Source organism: Xenopus tropicalis, chromosome 1 (assembly GCF_000004195.4).
Source record: "Xenopus tropicalis strain Nigerian chromosome 1, UCB_Xtro_10.0, whole genome shotgun sequence".
In the NCBI taxonomy this organism is placed as follows: domain Eukaryota; kingdom Metazoa; phylum Chordata; class Amphibia; order Anura; family Pipidae; genus Xenopus; species Xenopus tropicalis.
This window is the reverse complement of record NC_030677.2, coordinates 163,933,692-163,959,242: the sequence shown is the minus strand read 5'-3', so window position 1 is coordinate 163,959,242 and position 25,551 is coordinate 163,933,692. Positions and strand designations below refer to the sequence as shown.

The 25,551-nt window shown below is 40.5% G+C and overlaps 1 protein-coding gene across 4 annotated transcripts in view; it reads right to left on the bottom strand.

The window, feature by feature from the left end:
• Positions 1-25,551, bottom strand: part of rph3a (rabphilin 3A) — a 117,082-nt gene that overhangs the window by 53,093 nt on the left and 38,438 nt on the right. For 2 of the 4 annotated variants that reach the window (XM_031892750.1, XM_031892756.1), the window contains exons 3-4: positions 25,328-25,339; positions 327-470 (exon numbers count right to left, since the gene is read on the bottom strand). In XM_031892750.1, the coding sequence (XP_031748610.1) occupies positions 327-470; positions 25,328-25,339 (156 nt within the window). The remainder of the gene's footprint in view (positions 1-326; positions 471-25,327; positions 25,340-25,551) is intronic. The other 2 variants (XM_018090590.2, XM_018090593.2) reach the window with 1 other exon arrangement.

Here is a 25,551-nt window from a genome sequence, read left to right as displayed (position 1 = left end):
ATGGTGGCAATTGCAACCCTTGGGATGTAAGACTAAACTGAGCTGGAAGGCATGTATGTATGTATCTGTACATAGTTTGTTTTACTACAACTAATTTTATAACTTTATTTTGAGTGGCCACAGATTAATCTTACAACCCAATATTTGGATTCAACAAACTATTTCTAAAGATAAAGGAATTTGAAAAATGTTGAAAATGAAAAAACTGGCCCACTTTTCAAAACTTAACATCTATTTTTAAGCCTACTCACTTTTTTAGCCTTTTATATGCTATACATATAATACATACATATACATATTAGCTCAAATACGAGAAATGTTCTCACCCAATACGTTCTTGCTCCATCTCTTCCATTTTCGCTGCTCGTGCTATAACTCTGTTAATAATTTCCTTTTCCTCATCTGTAAGTTCTTCATGTTTTCGTTGCCGTTCTTGATTATTTGGGTGTACTGACCATCCAGCATCAAGCCTAGAAACCAGAGGAATAATTCACAGTTAAGCAATGAGCAATCTTTTTGTTTTATTATTTCTATTGTTATTAATAATATAAGCTTAACTAGCCCAGACGTTATCCCAGATATGTAACCAAACTAAAAAGTGAAATTCCACAAAGGAAACTGAATCTTGAAAATCAGTTTAAAGCTTTAGTCACAAGTAGATGATGTGCAACAAGAGCTTTCTATTATAATCAACTTACACGTGGTTGACCTGAAACAACTGGTTAGGCAGGAACAATTTCATAAAAGTTGGAAATATGAAGCACTTGGCTCTCTCTCAGATACTCTTCTTTATCTTGGGTGACTTGGGTGTATTTATTAAGGTCCCACATTTGCAAGGAGGATGTTAACCTTAAAAAAATGTTTGTTTTATTTATTCTTATAAAATGTGGACTAAAATGCAGCTGTCTAGTTTGGGGTTAAAAAAAAAAGCTAAAAATATAGACCATGTCTTTATGATAATAAAAGTTTATTTATAATTTATATCTGCACAGCCATCGGAGCAGAGAGCTTGATGATGTTTGCACTGGGACTGGAGCACTGGCTCGAACATGATCAGTACAGAACAAGTCGCCACTGCAGTTTCCTGAACATAGTACTGCTCTGCTGGTTTACACTTTTGAGTGCTTTCAACCTTTGGTTTTCAATTTTGGCCACTTTGTCCTGACTTATTCTAAACTCTACCAGCTGTGATCTTTGAACTCTGCTTAACCATTCTGTTATTGCATTATTTACCTCTGCCAGTGTTGCCTGTTACTAGTGCTATAATGGCCTTCCCTGCCAGTTTACAGTAGTAGCCTTGCTGTGCTGCATGTTACTGTACCAGCCTGTCCTGTCCTGTCTGTTACCAGTACCAGCCTGTCCTGTCCTTCCTGTTTCCCAGTACCCGTGTATCTTTACAACCTTCTTGATAGAAGGTTGATCTTGATAGCCATTGGCATTGACCTGACACCTTCTGAGAATACATGCTTTAAATCTAAACCTTTTCTAAACATATTGCATGAAAGGCTATTGGTCTAGGTTTAAACAGAGTTAACAGAACAGAATAACTAATGTTTCATTCATGCATTTTATTTCTCAGTAATTGTTGCAAAGATTTTTAAATCATGATCTGGTTTGTTAAAATGTATTTATCATGGACGTCCTATGATTTATAAATGCTCTATATGACTAAAAGTACCTGAACTTCTGCAAGGGAAAGATTTGATTTTGGAAGGGTTTTCTGTATACTTTTGTAAAGCATCCTAATGCTTTTGGCCACATAGTGTTTAGATCTTCATCAACATAAAACAGGAATCATAGCATCTGCACCTATACAGATAAATCTTTATTATTGTGTGACATACTCTTTGACCTACCCAGTCTGGAATAGCTTGTGCAAACAATCCAAAACAACTTTATTTCCTATATTTTAAAATACTTTTTTCAAATATTCTTCCAAAATACTTTCTTCCTGTCTTCACTCTCTCCCATTAATCATATCATATAAAGTAACTGTTCTTCTTTTTGTCCAAATCCAGTAACCTGTAACTCACTTTCCATAATACCAAAAACCTTATTATTCTCTGACTGCTGTATTTACAGTGGTCTCTATCCTTTACGGGGCACAGCCCTGGGGTTGATTTGTCCACTTGTTCCAAAAATACAGAATATGCTGTGAAAATATATTTTTATTAAATTAATCTTGTGTTTCTGTAAGTTACTTAACTCTGTTTTAGCCTATTACTTCAATATGGATTTTTAAATTGGATGCAAGGAAACAAAACAGGATGGGAAAAGAAAATAACATCATAAATTATTATTCAAAAGCTGCACCATAATATTATATTAGTTAAGAATGACTAAGTAATAATTGTCCTAAAAGATTCCTCAAAAGCCTGCATGTAAATCTCTATCACTGAGTGTGTGCATTGGTTGCATGCTTATTAATGTGACATTCAATATATTGGAACCCCCCACTGCACATAAGTGGGGACTTGTGTCTTCATGCAAAACATTGCTGCCATTTGTGCAAAATTCATTTCCAACTAGCATTAGTTGCCTTTGCTACATACTGTAAATAAACCAACTCTACAGGAGCTTTTAAAATATTTTATTTTATGAAATCTAATCCTTTAGTTATAAAACCTGCCCAAAACTAAAAAGACATGGTTACAAATGACTGTATTACATTCAAATGCAATGACTTTTTCTCCGATATTCTAAAGATTATATTGCAGTGTCTCAGATACCCTCACCCCACCAGACAGAAAAAACAGAATCCACTCATAGTTAAGAGAAGTCACATTGCAAGTCTTTTTTATTTATAATGGAACAAAGGGAATGCAACATTTTTCAGGCTGACCTGCATCATAACTTTGCCCAGAGCATCTATTATTTCCAGTCCTTACATAAGATCTGCCAGCATGAAAATAGCTGTTGACGTTTGAAAAGAGAAATCAAGTGATTGTGTGTAACAAGGCATTACTTCTGTCCAGGTCCTTTTAATCTATCCCCAGACACATTCAGTTCAACAATGCACAATAATCGGCCTGCTGCTGCCATCCAGTCTACAGAATCCTGTGATTATATTCATTTAAATGGCTATAAAAGCAAAGTAAAACCAACGTAAGTACACATTTCCTCATGGAAATAGACATTTACAGTAGGCAAAACTATGGTAAAATGAAATTTGCATGCCCGCCCTATACTAACAAATATTTTCTTCTTGTGTTTCCAAGTTTTTAAATTATTTACATTCTTCTTCTGACTCTTACCATCTGGGGGTCACGGACTCCAGCTACCAAAAAAACTATTGCTCTTGTTATTGTTACTTTTTATTACACATTTTTCTATTCAGGTCTTCTCCTATAACTTTGTCAATCTGTTGCTTAAACTATCCCCTGGTTGCTAAGGTAATTTGAGCCCTAGCAACCATAAAACTGCTGAAATTCCAAACTGGAGAGTAGCTGAACAGTAAAATAAAAAAACACACAATTAGTAAAAAATGAAGACTGAGTGAAAATTGTCTCAGAATAGCACCCACTACATCATACTAAAACTTAAAGGCTATGCTTCTCTGGCTAACCCCTCTCTTCCCAAACAAAATAGTAAAACTAAAAAGTGGTTTAATTGAGAAGATAGTAGATTTAAAGGTCCCTTTACATTATAATAACGTTCCCTCTATAAAAAGTAAGAGGGAAATCGCAGCAGTAAATACACATTCTAGGTAAGGCAGTGGTTCAAGGATAGTAACTTTTAATACTATGTAGATTCAATGGAGACAAATTTTCATTGTTTTGGTCACTTTTGGTTCAACAGTTGTTAATTTGGAATTTAATAGCAGCCTGGTTGCTAGATATTTTGGTAGCAACTATCACTGGTGTAAAAGTCAGAATGTAAAGAAAGTGTGTTAGGAGATAAAATGTAACAACTCTGGAAACAATCAGGATAGGGAAACAAATATAAAAAGTGAATATCAACTTCAAATTTGCTAATTATACACCAATCAATATTGGTATTTTTTTTTTCAGTACAATTTGTTTGTGGAGGGGTCTGCAATCAAGTTTTTTTCAAAAAAATTAACAGAAACACTTCTCTGAAAAAATATTTCTTGTGTCTGTAATTCCTGTGCCAGAGAAGTGCAGCTTTATGCTCTCTGCTTTCTCCTGCTCCCCCTCTCCCTCAAGAATTCTAAGAACTCACTCCCCCACTTTAGGAATGTGGATCTGAGCCAATCAGCAGGAAGCTGACTCATAGTCTAACTAACTGAGCATGTTCACTTGGTCTGGGTGTCTGTGCAGGAGTGAGGCATTATGGGAACGTTCTTTACACAGCTCAGCGTTTTTTCTTCCTGTTTGGCTTCTGATCGTCTGAACAGGAGAAATATGGGGAGACTTAAAGTGGACCTGTCACCCAGACATAAAAAGCTGTATAATAAAAGCCCTTTTCAAATTAAACAAGAAACCCAAAATCATTTTTTTATTACCACATCCATACCCATTATAAAAGCACTTAAAAACCCCAGCTGTCAATCATATATTGCCTGCCCCGCCTCTATGCCTTAGGCATAGGGGTGGGGCAGAGAGTTACTTTCACTTTCAATTCAGAACTTCTTAGATGTTGCTGCACTCCTCACATTCCCCCTCCCCCCTAACCATGTAATTTTGTAACCAGGGCATGGGCATGGGTATCAACTCCCCCCATACTGGCACAGAAACAAGATTTTGGCAGGATGCAATGCCTGCTTTGATAACAAAATGGCCCCTGCCTGCTTGCTGCAATTGTGAATTCCAAGGCTGAAGAAAATAAGATTAAAATAATTTATATGGTGTAAGTGAAGTTTATTTTGCTTCCCAAACTCAATAGAAATCAATTTAGAATTATTTCTTAAGGTGACAGGTCCCCTTTAAGGGCACTATTGAGACAACTGAAGGTATGCCTGCAGCTTGAGATTAACTCTTTACTGGCCTTTCCTTCTCCTTTAAGTAGAAAAATAGAATTCTTTCTCTGTAATATATTTGCCTTACTGCCATAAGAGTTTGAAAAAATCGAGTGTATAGCATTAGTTTCACTCATATGAACACATTTGGTTGCTGTCTCCATAATTGTACCTAATTTCAGCTCATAATTATCTTCTACATGATTGTAATGAATTATAAGATTGCAGCTTTGTGAGCTACAACCTTACATAACATTACAGAAATAAACATGAACAATTTAATGTCAACATTTGCAATCTGCACCAAATAGGTGTGGGGGCACAGACTGGGCACATAATAAAACCCCCCCTTGCAAAAGATCTTTGGAGGGGCCAGGTGTGTAATGCAAGCGCATGGACTACAAGGACTCCAAGGTCCTTCTCCATTATGGATTTGCCTAGTGCAGTCCCATTAAGGGTATAAGTGGCTGCATATTTTTACATCCCAGGTGCATGACCTTACATTTATCCACATTAAATCTCATCTGCCACTTAGCCGCCCAGATTGCCAGTTGATCAAGATCCTGCTGCAAGGATGCCACACCCTGGATAGAATTGACTGGGCTACATAGTTTTGTGCAACCATTGATAAAAGTGGACCAAATACAGACATCAGCTTTTCTCCAATCCATAGGTACCATACCAGATGAAGGTAAGTCTGAGAATATCAGAAACAAGGGCCCCTGTAAACTGACCCTAGCTCTCTCAGTACCCGAGGGTGTATTCCATCTGGCCCTGGTGCCTTGCTCACATTAACTTTGAGTAAATCTTTATGTACCATGTCTAAATGGTATGATTCATGTACATTCATAAAGATGTCATTTTTTCAAATAACTGATCTCTACACCAGTTTGCACCAAATGTATCATGTATTTGATTATGTAGTGACATTGTTGTGTTGAACTGAATTGAAGCAAGCTAAGTAGACAATAGGAATCACATTTCAAAGTGGTTCACTCTGTGGACAAGCTCATGAATCAGTTCTGGCCAGTACAATAAATTCAATATCTTATCTACAGCCTACAGACATAGCAAAGCTTGATAATTAAACAGAACCTCAGAATTTACTGCTGGAGCACACAGAACTATATTGCAGTTCTTAGAACTTCAAGCTAAACTGGTATCAGTTCTTGCTATAAATAGCAGATTTGTTCTGGGTAGGCACTGGCAACAAAGTGAATTGCCAGTGAAAAGGCATATGCGTTGCTTCATTTTACCAAAGTGGCATAAAGTTTTCTCCTGCACGCAACTGTACCTGACCTCGGAAATGGAAGTGATGCGTATGCCTTTCCACCAACAATTGACTTTGTTGAAGGCATTTTGGAGAGATTAGTCGCCCGGGGTAGCAGAGAATTATCACGGGCAACTAATTTCTCCATGAAGCATTATCCTAAGGCTAATAGTACGTCAGGCAAATCTTCCACCACTTCTTACTGCTCTTATATGGGTAATGTTAAAGGGATGCTGTTAGAGAGAGAAGGATCTTCATGAAACACAAAAGCTGAATGCTACAGATTGTTTTTTTTTTTTTTATTAGACAGCCGTGTCTCTTCTTTTGACCCCTTTCACTGTACGCAGAAGATTCAGTACCAATAAAACATTGATTTGTATCTTGATAACAATTTCTGAAATATCTTTTCCTAACTGGCTACAGGAAATTGCCCATTTCTTTATTGTGAAATTGGAAAAAGTCAAATAAATGTTGAAACTAATGTCTTATTAAAGTAAGAATTTGTCCTGAGACGTAATGCTTTTGAACAGTGAACTTTTAATAGAACCCATTAGACTGCAAAATACATAACCTCCCTTAAGAACCTGCACACGATCTAGTGGCTTTTAATGTTATTGTTCCTGTAATTCATTGATGGTCCACTATATTTTACAGGCCTCAAACATGGATCCTGACTACTGAAAGTCCAAAACTTAGATTTCATACTGGTGGTTTCTGATATAATATATTTTGATAAAATATGGTTAAATCTGTTTGCAGTATAGTGGGCTGGCCAACTAATTACTCAGTAAAGGATTGTGGTATTGAGTTGTCATTAAATCTACGTGAATCTTTCTACTTTATATCCATACATGTGATTTTTGTGGAATCCATAAAACCTGTCAAGACAGCAGACAAACGTTTCACCCCGGAATTCCTGTAACTTAGGGTTTTCCAATTAAGGGCCCTTTCTGTAATGAGGACCACTGTGCCTTAACACTACTCTTTCTGTAATAAAAAGAACTATACCTTAACACTAGTTAAGCTCCCAGTTCACCTAAGGGCATCACTACTGCAATTGAGCCCCTTTGTACCATGACTGTAGGAATACATTGAGTACATAATTACACAATAGAGCAGTTGCCTTGGCTCTACTGAAAACACATAAATGTTGAAAAAATTCCTAATAGGATTGATTAGTAAAATGGATTTATGCTTGCACAGTTTGAATCAAGTACAAGAAACTAATTATTACATTGAAAAAAAACAAATCTGTCAAACTTAAAACGTGTTTGTTAAATTAGGGATTTTCCGTTATAAGACTTTGGGCCCGATTCACTAAAGTCCGAAATAAGGAGTGCTATTTATAGCATGCATTAAAAATCTTATCACTTCTGGGGGGCGTGGCCAGCTGCGATGGTGTGAGCACGCAACGCTTGAGAGCTCCGTCTAGCAGGACAGTAAAAAACCCCCAAACATAAGCATCAGCACCTATATTCCATTGGATTGGGAGGTTAACTGCGACAGAAGGCACCAGCAGCCGAATGATGGGCAAACGGAAGCCTAACGAGCAGCGGACCACAATGTCCCCGTACCTGCATAAGACTCCGGGAAAGAAGCGTGCAGACAGCCAAGATGGCGGCGATAGCGTGACTCTTGAAACGCTTCCAGAACTGCAACCTTCACCGCATTCCCCAGCCTCTTTATACAGCGAGGACGACCCAGCAGTACAACCTGGAACAGGTCAGTCACTCGAAGGGGGCACACTCTATATGAGCCCAAACACGCCTGATAGTTCCCCAGTAACAGCACAGACACTGGCCCATCAGCTCTCTTTGCTCAAGGAAGGCCTAACAGCCACACTCTCTAAAGCTGTTTCTGACGCTGTCGCCTCAGCAATCAAAGACATACATAAAGAAATTAGAGAGCTGGGGGATCGCACTGACAAGCTAGAATACCTCACTGACGAAGTAATACAAAGGCATGCTAACTTAGAGGATGAAAGCATGGCGCTTAGGGAAGAAATTTCCCAACTTAAAAATGTCTGCGAGGACCTCAAAAATAGGTCCCGAAGGCAAAATCTTAGAGGCAGCGGAAATCCCGCAATACTTAAAGGGATTGTTTACTAAAATTTGCCCAGACTGCCCACCAGACAAATGGGAATTTGACAGAGCCCACCGCTCACTGGGCCCGAGACCACCCCCGACTAAACCCCCCAGGGACATCGTGGTTTGCTTCCATTACTATATACAGAAGGAAGCTGTACTGGCAAATGCCAGAACAAAATCCACACTGGAATACCTAAACCACAAACTCCAAATATTTGCAGACCTCTCTCCGACCACCTTAGCTAAGAGGAGAGAGTTTAGACCGCTTACACAGCTACTCAGGGACAACAACATCCCTTACCGATGGGGCTATCCTTTCAGACTTATAGTGCAGCACCGCGGCCAAAGCTACACCTTACATAGCCTGGAAAGACGCCAGCAACTACTACAAGCGCTCGGCCTCACAAGCTCAAAGCAGAACAGCCCACTTAAGCAACCCCCATCTAAAGGAAGGATGAGCCCACAATGGCACAAGGTACCTGAGACCCATCCACCCCAAAGGCTAACCCCCAGCCCAACGGCACCACTCGGATCTTCAGCCCAAATCACCTGAGATATCCACGGAAACCTACTCCGTTGGTCTTGGCCTCAAGTCCAAGCACACATAAAGCATGGATCGCCTTCTCTGAAACACCCACGCAAACCTGCGAGAACATGAGCCAACAACTTCCTCGCTGCTGGTTTGATTTCTATCATAGTCTGTACCCCTGCTTTTATGGTGCACTCTACACCCCCCACTGGAGAGCTGGAAGCCTCCCACTTAGTTCAATTACCATTGAACTTATACTATTCTACGCTGAAATTTGCCGAACTCAAGGCATACATTGCACAGTTTGATTTCAATATGGTTATTTACAAGTTGTTTTTCTATGTATTTCCCTACTTTCTACCTCTCTCTTTACAAATGTTATATTTACAATGTCATATCTACTGGTTAAATTATGCCATAATATGTCTTAACTTTGGTTGCCTCACCCCGGCTGAGGTGGGCCCCCTGCAGAGCGCAAATCATTTCCATAAATATGGTAAACTTTATATCTCTAAATTGTAAATGCTTGAACTCAATTACAAAACGATACCTCGCTATCAAAGAACTCAGGAATTTAAAAGCAGATATCGCGCTACTGCAGGAGACCCACTTCTCCAAGCTTTCCCCAGGCAAATTGTACTCTAAGGGGCTGATTTACTAACCCACGAATCCGACCCGAATTGGAAAAGTTCCGACTTGAAAACGAATATTTTGCGACTTTTTCGTATGTTTTGCGATTTTTTTCGGATTCTTTACGAATTTTTCGGATCCAATACGATTTTTGCGTAAAAACGCGAGTTTTTCGTATCCATTACGAAAATTGCGTAAAAAGTTGCGCATTTTGCGTAGCGTTAAAACTTACGCGAAAAATGCGCAACTTACCGATCATTACGAAAAAAACGCAATCGGACTCCATTCGACCCGTTCGTGGGTAAGTAAATCAGCCCCTAAGTATTACCCCACAGGTTATTATGCATCTTCTGACACAAAAAAGGCAGGGGTCGCCATAGTCATACATAAAGACTGCCCACTACAAGTAACAAAGGAAATCAGCGACCCTAAAGGTCACTACCTCATAATAGAAGGCACCCTAGCTGACCAACCTTTACTTATAGCAAATATATATGCCCCAAATAAAGGGCAAATTAAATTTATCAAAAAAGTCCTTAACAAAGTAGACACCCACTCCGCACCCTATGTAATAATAGGGGGGGATTTTAACACCCCCCTATCACAGCTCGAAGATAGATCGCATCCCTCCCCAGACACCAGTGCCCATACGACCTCCCGAGAGGCGCGACACCTATTTAATAAGGCCTCTTTATATGATATCTGGCGTATAGATCACCCAAAGGCCAAACAGTACACCTTTTATTCCACGGTACACAAGATACACACACGCCTAGATTACTTCTTAGTGTCCCAGCCCTGCCTCAGAATACAGTATTCAGCAGAGATTGCACAAATAACATGGTCTGATCATGCCCCAATACAATTGACACTTAATCTAACGAGCTGTCCAAAAAGGACACCGCATTGGAGATTAAATGAGACCCTCCTACATGAACAAGACTCATACAAAGCAATAGAGCAGGCTATAAAAGAATACTTCACACTAAATGAAGGCACAGTAACATCTCTTCCCACCCTCTGGGAAGCCCACAAGGCTACTATAAGGGGCACCCTCATTGCGATAACGTCAGGGAAAAAGAAAGCACAGAAACAGCAACTACATACACTACTGAACCAACTAAAAACACTAGAAACCCAATACAACCAAAATAACTCAGACATCCTGCTCAAAGAGATGGTCTCTCTCCAAGCAGAACTAAAAAACTTACAACTAAAGGAAGTCGAAAAAGCATTAGTCTGGACTAGGCAAAAATTTTACGAACATGGTGACAAGCAACATACGATATTAGCCAGAAAGCTAAAAGACCAAAAACTAGCGGCCACAATAAAAGTAGTCAAAAACAACTCAGGCCAACCAGTTTACAACCCAGACTTAATTGCAGAACAATTTTACAACTATTATACAGAATTATATAATATCAAAAAGGATGGTACTCCATCCTCAATTGACCTAGAGAACTTCTTCAGAACAGCTAACCTGCCTAAATTTCAGGAAAGAGACTTAGAACTACTAAACCAAGAGATAACACTAGAAGAAATTACAGCCACTATTAAACGACTTCCAAATGGCAAAACGCCAGGCCCAGACGGGTTCCCATATCAGTATTATAAACTATATCAACACATCCTATCCCCGTATTTAGCTAAACTCTACAACCAATACCTGCAGGGAGAACCCATACCCCCTTCAGACCTCACATCATACCTGTCTCTTATCCCAAAGGAAGGCAAAGACCACACACTCTGTGCCAATTATAGGCCAATAGCCCTTTTAAATTCAGACCTAAAAATTTTTTCCAAAATACTAGCAAACAGACTGGCCCCACTACTCCCAAGACTAATCAACCCCGATCAAGTCGGCTTTATACAAGGGCGTCAGGCAGGTGACAACACAAGACGGCTAATAAATACAGTAGAAATATTACAGCGCCAAAGACACCCAGCCGTCATACTGAGTTTAGACGCAGAAAAGGCCTTTGACCGACTAGACTGGCCCTATATGTTCACCTTGCTACAACACTTGAAGCTGCACGGCCCGTACTTAACAGCACTTAAGGCCCTCTACACGGCACCTAGCACCTACCTGAAACTACCTGGAAAAACCAATACCCCCATAAAGATATCTAATGGAACCAGACAGGGATGCCCCCTCTCCCCCCTCCTCTATGCGCTAGGCATAGAGCCACTAGCCGCTAACATAAGGAACGATCCACAAATCAAGGGGGTCACCATAGGAACAGAAGTATTTAAGATCGCATTATATGCGGACGACGTAATCCTGACCATTACCTCCCCACATACCTCTCTAGCGGCACTTCATAACCTACTAGAACAATATGGTACACTATCAGGCTATAAGGTAAATGTCACAAAGACAGAGGCACTGACCATACACGTACCGGACTCAGCAGCCCAATCCCTCCGAACTAAATACAAATATAGATGGAAAACGGACCATATTACATACCTGGGAACTAAAATCACCCCCAAATATGACGATCTATACACCGAAAACTTCATTCCACTAGCTAACGCGACTAGGGCAAGTCTCCATAAATGGGACACACAAGGTATATCCTGGTTTGGCAAAATAGCCTCCATAAAAATGAATATACTTCCCAAATTCCTGTACCTTTTCGAAACGCTACCGGTAGAAATCCCATTAAAATATTTCAAAGAAATACATACTGCCTTCAATAACTTTGTGTGGGGGTATAAACACCACAGGACCAGCAAAAAGGTACTCAACACATCAAACAATCAAGGGGGCTTGGGGCTTCCAACCCTTTATAAATACTATGAGGCATCCCATATCCGACAAATCCTAGCCTGGTCCTGCTGGTCTCCTGAAATGCCATGGGTGAAAATAGAAAATGAACAATTTAACCCATATCACCCCAATGCGTGGTTCTGGCCTAGCCAAACATGTACACTACCAAGGGTCAATATGCTGAAAGCGACTGCACTCACACTCAAAGTATGGAAGAAGGCTAAACTAAAGTATAAGCTTAGCTCTCCGTACTCTCCCCTGACTGCAGTCCTAGGTAACCCGATGTTCCTGCCCCTGGCTACAGCTTTACCCACCCGACCCAGGGAGAGAATCTCCCTATTTGTGGTCAGAGACCTGCTCAACCCTACATCAACGTCTATCCTACCCCTTGAAACCCTCCAGCAAAAAATTCCAAACCTCCGACTCCACTGGTACGTGTATTTCCAGCTAAGGCACTTCTTAGAACCATTCATAAGGTACTCTCAAAGTAACTCACATACCCAATTTGAATCCCTAGCCCATAGAGGTCTTCCTCAAAAAGGTCTAATATCCAGAATACACGCTCTGATTAGTGACCCATTTCTTGAACAAGGTTATAAGCACCCCTATATGCTGAAATGGGAGAAAGCGATAGGGTCAGAAATTACAATGGAGGATTGGGATCTCATCTGGGGGAATGCTAAGACAAGTGTAACATGTACTAAACAAAAAGAGAACTTGTATAAAATATTGATGTTCTGGTACCTCACCCCAACGAGACTGAACAAAATATATCCGGAACATCCACAGACATGCTGGAGATGTGGAGAAGCCCCCGGAGACGTCCCGCATATATTTTGGTTCTGCCCCCTTCTGCAACCTCTCTGGGATAAGGTCCAAGATCTTCTGTCATCCCTCATGCACCAAACAATCCCAAAAACCATAACCACCTTTCTATTGGGCAGGCCCCTGACTGGCCTTACCAAACCACAACAAAAACTTGCCAACCACATACTAACTGCAGTTCGCATATCCATCGCATCTAAGTGGAAAACACCAACCCTCCCAACATGGGAAGAGCTCTATCAGCGAATCGAAAGCAACAGGAACTTTGAATCCAGAATCGCCTACCTCCGCAACACGACTCCAGCATACTTAAAGGTTTGGTCCGCCTGGAAGCTTCGATCACTCACACAGAGAGGACAAGGGCACATAACCGCCCCAACAGGGACAGCGACTGGCACCACCCCACCCCAACCCAACTTTCTCCAGTAGAGCCAAGAACTGAGAATTGCATATATAACTCTTGATGCACTTATGAAGCTACTATATCCCTCTCCCTCTCTCTTCCCCTTTTCTTTATATTTCTACTCTCTCCTATGTTCATATAAATGTGTTTGTTTGCAAAAGAAAAGAAAAAACAATAAAAATATAAGTTACAAAAAAAAAAAAAAATCTTATCACTTCTTATTTTTCGCTCGATTCACTAAAAGGACACTTGTCATAATTAAGAAGCGATGTTCTTGGCGTTATTTATCTTACGATGACATATTTTAATGAAAAAAACTATGCGATAAGCGTTATAGGGGCCGATTCACTAAAGGTCAATAACGCTTATCGCATAGTTTTTTTCATTAAAATATGTCATCGTAAGATAAATAACGCCAAGAACATTGCTTCTTAATTATGACAAGTGTCCTTTTAGTGAATCGAGCGAAAAATAAGAATTGATAAGATTTTTAACGCATGCTATAAATAGCACTCCTTATTTCGGACTTTAGTGAATCGGGCCCACTTGCATTTTTCAGTTGTATTAACAGCCGAAGGGAATAAACCACTTCATTTCTACACAGATTTGCAAGGAACCCTGTCACTTTAAATCAGATCCTGTCAGTAAGCTGAAGTGGATTTGATACTCATTTACTGCTCCCCAGAAAATTATTTTAGTTAGGTACAGAAAGTGAGTATATAGCAAATCCAAATCAGAAGGTAGCACTGAGTGTGCAGAGTGGCTTCTCATTGTAAAAATCCCCTTCATTTTATATTAACCCACTGACTGTTGGCTCACAGCCTTATACAAATTCTTAATTTTAGACACAGAAAATTTTCTTTTTATGAGGATATTACAGTCTTCAGAATGTTCTGAATATTGTAAAGACTATGTCAATGCATACCCCTTCACCAGCTTTAGGATGTTTCCTTTAGTGGTTGTGCAAGACACAAGCATCTGAACTAATATGTTTATTGTGAAGTCGTAGACAGGAAGGTTAAAAAAGGAAAGGAGATTGAGAATGGGGATGTAAGAAATTACACAAGGAAATGAAGACAGAGGTGGGGAGGAAAGTGGTAAAAAGGCACATGGAGAATGAGAAGACAATGGCACCCCAGGAGAGAGGTAAATGGAGACAGTATGGCAGGGAAGGAGAAAAGAATGGCACATGGAAATAGGGGATTGGATGAGAATAGCATGTGGGGAGTAGGCACTGGAAAATAATGGCCCATGGGGGAGGTTCAAAGGAGATAAGTATGCTGGGTAAAGGGGTGGAAAGAAAAGGATAATAGGAAATAGAACAGGGAAAATGAATTTCACACTTAAGTTACATAGTTACATAGTTACATATAGTTACATAGGGTTGAAAAAAGACCTGTGTCCATCAAGTTCAACCCATCCAAGTAAACCCAGCACACCTAACCCACACCTACCAATCTATACTCACATACATAAACTATAAATACAACCACTAGTACTAACTGTAGATATTAGTATCACAATAGCCTTGGATATTCTGATTGATCAAGAACTCATCCAGGCCCCTCTTAAAGGCATTAACAGAATCTGCCATTACCACATCACTAGGAAGGGCATTCCATAACCTCACTGCCCTCACCGTGAAAAACCACCTACGCTGCTTCAAATGGAAGCTCCGTTCCTCTAATCTAAAGGGGTGACCTCTGGTGCGTTGATTGTTTTTATGGGAAAAAAGAACATCCCCCAACTGCCTATAATCCCCTCTAATGTACTTGTACAGAGTAATCATGTCCCCTCGCAAGCGCCTCTTTTCCAGAGAAAACAACCCCAACCTCGACAGTCTAACCTCATAGTTTAAATCTTCCATCCCCTTAACCAGTTTAGTTGCACGTCTCTGCACTCTCTCCAGCTCATTAATATCCTTCTTAAGGACTGGAGCCCAAAACTGCACTGCATACTCAAGGTGAGGCCTTACCAGGGACCTATAAAGGGGCAAAATTATGTTCTCATCCCTTGAGTCAATGCCCTTTTTTATACAAGACAGCACTTTATTTGCTTTAGTAGCCACAGAATGACACTGCCTGGAATTAGACAACTTGTTATCAACAAAAACCCCTAGATCCTTCTCCATTAAGGAAACCCCCAACACACTACCATTCAGTAGATAGTTTGCGTTTATATTATTTCTACCAAAGTGCATAACTTTGCACTTATCAACATTGAACCTCATTTTCCAGTTTGCTGCCCAGTTATCTAATTTTGTCAAATCGCTCTGCAAAGCGGCAGCATCCTGCATGGAACTTATAGTTTTGCACAATTTAGTGTCATCAGCAAAAATAGAAACAATACTGTCTATGCCCACCTCCAGGTCATTAATAAACAAGTTAAACAGCAAAGGCCCAAGGACTGACCCCTGCGGTACTCCACTAACCACACTGGTCCAATTAGAAAATGTTCCATTTACAACCACTCTTTGTACTCTATCCTTCAGCCAGTTCTCTATCCAATTACAAATATTATGTTCTAGGCCAATATTCCTTAATTTGATCATTAACCTTCTGTGAGGTACTGTATCAAACGCTTTAGCAAAGTCCAAGTAGATGACATCAACTGCCATTCCAGCATCAAGGTTCCTACTCACCTCCTCATAAAAGGCAACTAAATTAGTCTGGCAAGATCTGTTACGCATAAAACCATGCTGGCACAAACTAATAGTATTGTGAACTGCAATGTATTCAAGTACCCTATCCCTTATTACCCCTTCCAAAAGTTTTCCTACTACTGATGTCAGACTAACAGGCCTATAGTTTTCAGGCTGAGAACGGGATCCCTTTTTAAATAACGGCACCACATTAGCAATCCGCCAGTCTCTTGGCACCATGCCAGACCTCAATGAATCCTGAAAAATTAAGTGAAGAGGTTTGGCAATCACAGCGCTCAGCTCATTTAATACCCTGGGATGAATCCCATCCGGCCCTGGACCTTTGTTTAAAGGAAGGGAAGTACAGAAGAAAAGAAAACAGAGAAACTGAAAAGCAAGCATGTTCAAGGGGACAGAATACTACAGAATGAGGAATGGAAAGAAGAAGGAAGAGAATAGAGAAAAGTAGCAGAGATTATAAATATGCATAGGGGATAGGTGGAACTGGAGAAAATCAGACAGCGAATTGAATGGAAGGACACAAAAATAGAGAATTTTATTGAAAAATTGCTTGTCACATGTAGATTATGTGGTCTATGTGGTGTATTTTATGATGTCCCACAGTGAAAGGATGCATTAAAAAAGAGTGCTACGCTAAATGTGTACCAGTATATTGTTTCAATTGTTTGTGGGTGAGACATATTAAACTGGGTGGGGTAAAATATTGGCATGGTACTAGATTCTTCTGACTTTTTTGTGCCTCAGAATACCGGAATGTCTGCTTTCATATGAATTCATTTTCATACACAAACACTACTTATCTTTTATACAGCCAAACACAACTTGACTTCAATCACTGTATCCTCATTGTGTTAGAAATATAAAAAACTAGAAGTCGTCTTGGTAGCCAAAGCCTAAATTTTGAAAATGATTTATAGCTATGGCTCAACAACTGAAGAAAGAGCACAAAATAAATGCTATGGACAAATATAGAGCTCTGAGTAGGAAGACGTATTAAAACTACTTTTAGTTTACTATAGTATGTGTATCTGCCACCAGAAACACTGTTTGTTATTTGGGACCCAATACCAGTATACCATTTGGGGTATATTGGGCCATTTGGAACAACATTTTGGTTTTCAGGGCCCCTATATTTATAGGTACCCTTGTACCTCCCAATGGCTGCCACGGTGCAAAGCAATGGAGTATCAGTGCATATAAGAATGCCCTTTTATATATATATATAAATATATATATACACTGTATATATATATATATATATATATATATATAAGCATAAGAGTTCCCGATAAACAGCACTCACGATATAATGAAATCTCAGGTGCCTGGGTGCAGTCCTCTTCAGCGTAGATAATAAACAAAAATATGAATCGCATCGCTCAGGACTTATAACAAAATTGTAGTTTATTAAGTGTAGAAACAGAGAACTGACGTTTCGGCCACAATTGCAGCCTTGGCTGCAATTGTGGCCGAAACGTCAGTTCTCTGTTTCTACACTTAATAAACTACAATTTTGTTATAAGTCCTGAGCGATGCGATTCATATTTTTGTTTATTATATATATATATATATATATATTATGAAAAAATATCCCACACTCACAGGACTTATGAATACGAAAAACTTTTATTGGCAAATGACTAACGTTTCGGCTGACACAGCAGCCTTTCTCAAAGTGAGTGTGCAGTAAACAAATCCCCCAATTAAACCTAATTAGACCAATTAGACCAGTATGACATCATACACTGGGAGTGTACTACAATACATGATCCAATAAACAGAGAACACCAAGTGGAAATGAAAAAGAAACTAATTGCAAATAAAAAATAGAGAAAGGAAAGCCCTGGAGATATAAGCGTAGGGGCTGCATGACAAGGGATCCGAATAACCAGCAGCCAGATTACACTGGTTTATGTTTAGAGATTGGCAGAACCAGGTGCAACTGTGACTAGGTGAGAAGGAAAGAGTTAAGGCAGGAGAAGGCAGGAGAAGGCTGGCCTGGGGAGAGGCGGAGAAAGAGAGGGATGTGATGTCAGAAAAGCACTCACTTCCTTATCTTCTGAGCAGGTAGAAACATGAGGCAGAGCTCTCTCTGTAATATAATGTTATTAGCTGCAGTATATACACACTAACCCCTCACTATACTGCTGGCTTTGGGGGTAGAACTATTTGGGCAGGCTGCTTGTAGTCCTTTGCTGTATATTAACTGTTTTAGAGCAATTAATCTCACTGTAGCCACTCAGGCAGCATGGTAATCAGCCTAGGCCCAAAAAGTATCCTCTGTATTGTATAGGAATCCAGGCTGTGACACTGAGCTGCTGCTACTGCAACTCATTCCAGTATATAGAGAGCTGTAACTAGAGTATACAGAGAGAGTTATAGTTGGAGTATACAGAGAGAGTTATAGTTGGAGTATACAGAGAGAGTTATAGTTGGAGTATACAGAGAGAGTTATAGTTGGAGTATACAGAGAGAGTTATAGTTGGAGTATACAGAGAGAGTTACAGTTGGAGTATACAGAGAGAGCTGTGAGACTCAGTCAGGAATAGGTGCAAAGCCTAAATACAGTAACTGGCCTGGCCTTTGCTTTATTTTGCCTACCTATGATATAGTATATCCATAGATGTAGTTGATCAAGCAGCCCGCTTCTGACCTCAAATTTTACTGGGTTTATTAAGTCCCTAAATTAATCTCTGTATGATTTGTCCGTGCAGAGCTTCTACGCTAGCTATATATGTATTGGGACATCATTCCTGCTGCCCCTGTTATATCCTATAGAGACTATAGACTCCTTTTCATTTGTTTGGTGTGCCTTAGGCAGAAGTAGCTTTACTGTGTTTATATATAGGTAGATAGAGGGATTACAGTACAGTAGCCCCTGTGAGGGTATCATGGGGAGTCTGCACACAGTAGCTTCAACTTTAACAGCAGTTTGCTTGGCTCATATGCTATTTGGGGAAAAAGTAGCTTTTCCTTGATTTTTCCAGGTGTTCAGGGGGCAGTGTTGCCACTGTGGATGGAACCTACATACAGTAAAATCCTGTTAGTATGCCTAGTAGGTTTGGATGTACCAATAGGAAATGATGCAATACAGAGCCTGCTTATTGTAGCTTGGAACAGATGTAACGTAGTTTACGGTATTTATGTATGAATATATATATATAAATACATATATATATATATATACATACGTGTGTGTGTGTGTGTGTGTGTGTGTAATATATCACATAGCAACAGCACCCGGTAGGTCCCACAGAGCCTAATTTATATATATCCGGGGCAGATAGAGTTTTGCCATATTTGCAGATATGAATGTAATTTATCAACCCCCTTTTTTAATCATACAAGGCTGGTTCACTATGCTTTACTTCCTTGGTGCCCCTGGGGCAGATACAGTTCTACAGTATGTATATATACTTGGGTTGCAATCAGCAGCACCAGTAAAAATATCATTAAACCCCTGCAAAATGTTGCTTTCAGTTTCACAGCACTCAGTTTGTAAACGACCTGGGGTAAAATGCAGTTTTACCATATTTGTGCATATATAATGAATTTTGGCAGCCCCAGAGATTATATAATACAAGACCTGCTCACTACAGCTTTCCTTTGTGTGCCAGGGGGTAGAGGTAATATATTTATATACATTAAGGTTATTATTTAGCACTCCCTGGACTATATCATATAGTGCCTGTGCAATGTTAGCCTTCACTTCTATAGAGCTCCGTTTTTGGTTGTATAGGCAAAAAAGCAGCTTATAACATTTTGTAAAGGTGTAGCAGCCCCCATTTGATTACACCTTTCGAACCTTCTTAGTGCTATAATGTAAGTCTGTTATACTGCTAATTTAATTATGAAGCGTACTGTTTGGCAATATTGGCAATGTTACCCTTAATAGAATAAGGTAACATAGTATGGCGGCTAACACATCCAGAGACTGCATCGAAAGTAAAGCTAATGCATAGCTTATAACTTGTTAAAGTTATCACAAAATTCGCATGAATGCTTTTAGACTTAAGGTTAGTGCTTGTCTGGGTATTGAATGCCTAGATAGATTTTTACTTCTTAGTTTACTTAGAAAGCTTGGATTACATGGGGGGGGGGGGGGCGAACAAGGTCTATAGGTGCAAGCAATCGAGAAACGAATAGCCCCCATCCCAGTCATGGCAAGGCTATCAGTTACAATAATTCTTTCTGTGGCTACTTGTCACTACAGTGGCCATAATATCAAAGTCCAACACTAATGATTTTAGCAGGAGCATGTTTAATCTCACGAAAAGTGTTGTATGTTGCTCTGACCCCGAAGTGGGTGTCTGCAGTGTGGTGGTCTAACCCCAAGGTGGGTGGCCGCAGTGTGGTGGTCTAACCCCAAGGTGGGTGGCCGCAGTGTGGTGGTCTAACCCCAAGGTGGGTGGCCGCAGTGTGGTGGTCTAACCCCAAGGTGGGTGGCCGCAGTGTGGTGGTCTAACCCCAAGGTGGGTGGCCGCAGTGTGGTGGTCTAACCCCAAGGTGGGTGGCCGCAGTGTGGTGGTCTAACCCCAAGGTGGGTGGCCGCAGTGTGGTGGTCTAACCCCAAGGTGGGTGGCCGCAGTGTGATGGTCTAACCCCAAGGTGGGTGGCCGCAGTGTGGTGGTCTAACCCCAAGGTGGGTGGCCGCAGTGTGGTGGTCTAACCCCAAGGTGGGTGGCCGCAGTGTGGTGGTCTAACCCCAAGGTGGGTGGCCACAACATTTCCTTAATGGCTACGGTGATAGCAGCACGTCAGAAAGGTCAGGTAAGCTTACCCTCTGAGCTGGGGAGTTTTGTGTACAGAGTGGATGGACTACTAAGGAAGCAGCATGGCAAAGCAGCTGGTTGACATTACCCTCTATACGTGGCCTTCTGAGCTAGGCACCTGCAGCTGGAAGGAGATCTCTACAGAGTTAATGGACTGCTTGGGAAGCAGCATGGCAAAGTGGTTGATTGACTATGCTGGGCCATCAAAACCAGGCACCTGCGGCTGGAGGGAGGTTGACCTTACCCTTTATGCTTGGCCCTCTGAACTGGGCATGTGTGGCTGGAGGGAGGCTGACCTTACACTCTTTGCTTGGCCCTCTGAACTAAGCACCTGCGGCTGGAGGGAGGTTGACCTTACCATCTATGCTTGGCCCTCTGAACTGGGTATGTGTGGCTGGAGGAATGTTGACCTTACCCTCTTTGCTTGACCCTCTAAACTAGGCACCTGCGGCTGGAGGGAGGTTGACCTACCCTCTTTGCTTGGCCCTCTGAACTGGGTATGTGCGGCTGGAGGAATGTTGACCTTACCCTCTTTGCTTGACCCTCTAAACTAGGCACCTGCGGCTGGAGGGAGGTTGACCTACCCTCTTTGCTTGGCTCTCTGAACTGGGCTTGTGCGGCTGGAGGAAGGTTGACCTTACCCTCTTTGCTTGCCCCTCCGAAACTGGCCATGTGCATCTCGAAGGAGGTATCTACAAAGTGGATGGGCTGCTAAGGAAGCAGCATGCAAAGTGGTTGACTTTTTCCTCTATGCTGTGCCATCTGAGCTAGGCACCTGCGGCTGGAGGGAAGTCTCTACAGTGTGGATGGGCTGCTATGGAGGCAGCATTGCAAAATGGTTGCGCTTACCCTCTATGCTGTGCCATCTGAGCTAGGCACCTGAGGCTAGAGGGAAGTCCCTACGGAGTGGATGGGCTGCTAAGGAAGCAACATAACAAGGTGGTTGAGTGACTCTACCCTCCGAGCTGGGCATGTTCAGCTTAGGCCCTTCAGACCAGATGGGCAGGTTGACTTCCACTCCATTATCAGTAAAAGAACGGTAAGTTTAGTATCCAGGATGGAATCAAATTGGAATCAAAAAGTCTGTTTAAGCATCCTAATTTACCACACAGGCAGAGTAAATGGTAATTTGTTGCAAGATAATGCTACCATCCAATGTAATATGCTAGTTGCTTTGGTTTTTATTAAATATTCTTGTTGTTTTGGTTTTTTGGTACCCATCCAGTCCTCTAGCACTGAACTGTTTGGTTTGGCATGGCAGGTAACCTAGTGGTAGGTCTGCCTTGCTTTAACTTGCCCACCCGATATACAGCCACAGGAAGGTGGCTGGATTTGCTGTCAGTACACATGGTCACCGATTATTTTAGCTGTATTTCAATAAAGGAATCTATTTATGTTTTTTGCACGTATATAATGTTAAGAATATTTTACCAGGCTAATGCCTGCATACATATAATGTTAAAAAACATTTTATCAGGCTAATGCCCAGTTTTATTCCATCCTGGGGTACAGTATGTTTGTTACACAGAACATGTTTTTGTGTATTTTATAACTATATTATACATTTTCCATGTTTTATTATCTAATAAGCAATAATTATAAAGGTATAGTGGGGACGAGCCCAACTGAAGGTTTTCAGTTGAGCTCGCTGTGGCGGTAGGACCTTGCCAGAGTACTGCACAGGTCATTTTAGCAGAGGGAGAAAGGAGGTTCTCTCCTGTGACTGCACGGTGGATTGATAGATACAGACGCTACTACTGCTTGTGCTAGGTGACAGCCTGCTTGGATTTCCTATCATCGAGACACTGCAGATCCAGGACCGGCAGCAGGGCTGCTGAACTTCTCTCATGGTTGGTAATGCAGCTCCTGCTGGTAGCAGAGTTTGGGGCCATCCTCTCTGTAGGTAGAGGCAGTCTAATACTCATTCAAGTCTTCAGCGAGGAACGGCAGAGCATAGTAGCGACCTCTTATGGAATTATGGCTTTAGAATATTGCCTTGGGTTAGGCTGGCAAGGTCCTATTTATTTGATAAAATGTGAATAAATGCTGTGGCCATTTTCTCCACCTCTGTCTCCTGGTGTTTCATTGAGATATGTAAGAAGGGGGTTCAGTGGGGTGCCTCAAGGCGAAGGGTCAATTGAGGAGTCCCCTTGTCATGTAAAAGTGAAGTGAGTGTAAATATGTTAGATAAGATACCCAGTGCAGGAAAAAAGTAAAAGTGAAAAGAAGCGCTAGTACCAACATGTACTGAACTGTAACTCACACACTTTTCGTCCATAGGATATTATTGCACGGGGGCAAGAACTATTGGGGTTCATAGGGGCCGGAATAAAGGCAGCAGCACATACCGAGAGAGTTACGGGGGTCTAAGCTGCCGCACATACCTGACTTGAACTTGGTGTTCTCTGTTTATTGGATCATGTATTGTAGTACACTCCCAGTGTATGATGTCATACTGGTCTAATTGGTCTAATTAGGTTTAATTGGGGGATTTGTTTACTGCACACTCACTTTGAGAAAGGCTGCTGTGTCAGCCGAAACGTTAGTCATTTGCCAATAAAAGTTTTTCGTATTCATAAGTCCTGTGAGTGCGGGATATTTTTTCATAATGTCTATGCTTCTGACATTCTGCACCCAGGCATCTGTGACCCATTTATGAGACGTGAGTGCCTGATTTTCTGTGTCTGTATATATATATATATATATATTTATATTTATTTTGCATTTTGTATATATATATATATATATATATATAATAGAGGAAGAGCACAGATTGTGCTCGAAACGTTGGAATTTTTTCAATAAAACCACTTTTTCTTTTGTATCAAGTCCCTATGTGTGCGGCACTCTTTCTATTATATTTTTGGACTTGTATAGGGTGTGCTCCTCCCTGTATACTATATATATATATATATATATATATATATATATATATATATATATATATATATATATGGGATTATGTAACAAAATTGGAAGGAGTTACCCTGTTCCAGGAACCCACAATAAACAGTGAAGCATTTGCTTATGTGCCTAAAAGTTCAAAATAGATGCTATGCACGTATTTACCCATCCCACATGTATATGATATGGAACTAGACACATCGAAATTACAGAGGCTGCCTGTGTAGGAGAACCATTCATTAACATGTTACAGCCAACACAAAATCAATACAGATTTATTTTAACACTTGAGCACCAGATGTATAATGTATTGCCTTCCCTTATGAACTTTAATAGCTTTGTTCACATACTGTATGGTTGATAAATAACATTTTCTGGTCACCCTGGTGGTACAGTGGTTAGTATTTCTGCTTGTAGCTCTGGGGTCGTGTGTTCAACCATGACAGTATCTGCAAGAGGTTTGTGTGTTCTCCCTGTGCTTGCAGGGGTTTCCTTTGGGAAACACACAGGCAGATTAATGAATGAAATTGACCATACTGTGTTTGTGCATTGTAGTGACCTCAATTTGTAAGCTCCACTGGGGCAGGGATAGATGGTAAACTATCATCAGCTGCTGCTACAGTGGAGCTTTCAACCTAACATCCTTAGTAGGGATGGGCAGATTTCTTTGCCTGATTTCGGCCAAAGTGTGGTACTAATGCCTCATTTTTTTATTTCTTTTTTAAATATATTTTAAAGGCAAACTGCTGGCAATTGTTCTTCTCTTCACCATGCAGTTTGCTTCACTGCAAATAAAATGCAAGAGAAAAAAAACAATGTTTTTGTTTCCCCAGAAAAAATGCAGTTTTTTGCTCCATAAATAGCCAACAGTGTTATGAGAATGTCTTCATGTAAAAATATTACTATGACTACAATGCTTTTATGTGAGAAAAAACACTCATTTAGGCACACAATGCCTGAAATTTCACCCCTTTTGCTAATTTTTCAGCAGATGATGTGTGTCTGTTTCCTGCATCACTAGTCCTTACCATACACACACAGTAGGTTAGTTTATTACATGTAATTCAAAGCCCTGTATGTTCCTGGAAACAGAGGTACCCATGGAGAACAACACAAGTGCAGTGATCAAAACCTTAGTGCACCTTAGTAAATGAGCCCTACAACAAGATGAAAACAAATCATTTATACCACAGTCAAATATCGTGATTGCATTACATAGAAGATTTCCCAAACATTCGGAAAGTAAAAAAGCTGCTGTGTTTAACCTTTTTTTTCTGCAACCATATTACTGAGCAATTTGCCTTTTTTCCATTCATCTAAATGGAGTGTGGATCAGTGGAATCTCTGCAGCTAGCCGCTAGAAAGGGTTAAGGATTTTACCTCTGTAATAAGCAATATAGATAATTTCTGACTGCTTGCAGACTGCTCATCATAGCTCTATGCTACACAACATGTTGGTCCTGTATAAATTAGGATGAATAATAATTTGTATTTTATAAATATGTATTCATAATAGTAATTACAGGAAGTAACAGGAAATGTTTAAATACTTACTGTGTTTGTTCACTTTTTGCGAAAGCAAAAATAAAAAAGAAGAAACATGGCATCAGAAATGTAGTAAAAACTGATTGGCTTTAGTAAATGCTGCCCTTCTGGGAAACAGTTTAAAACACTTTCAAGGATGAAAATGGAACAAGAGCTTGAGAATTCCTGTGGCTCCGCAAATGAAAAAACCTTTGTAATAGGCCAATAAACATATTGCCAAGCTCTTGCCATGC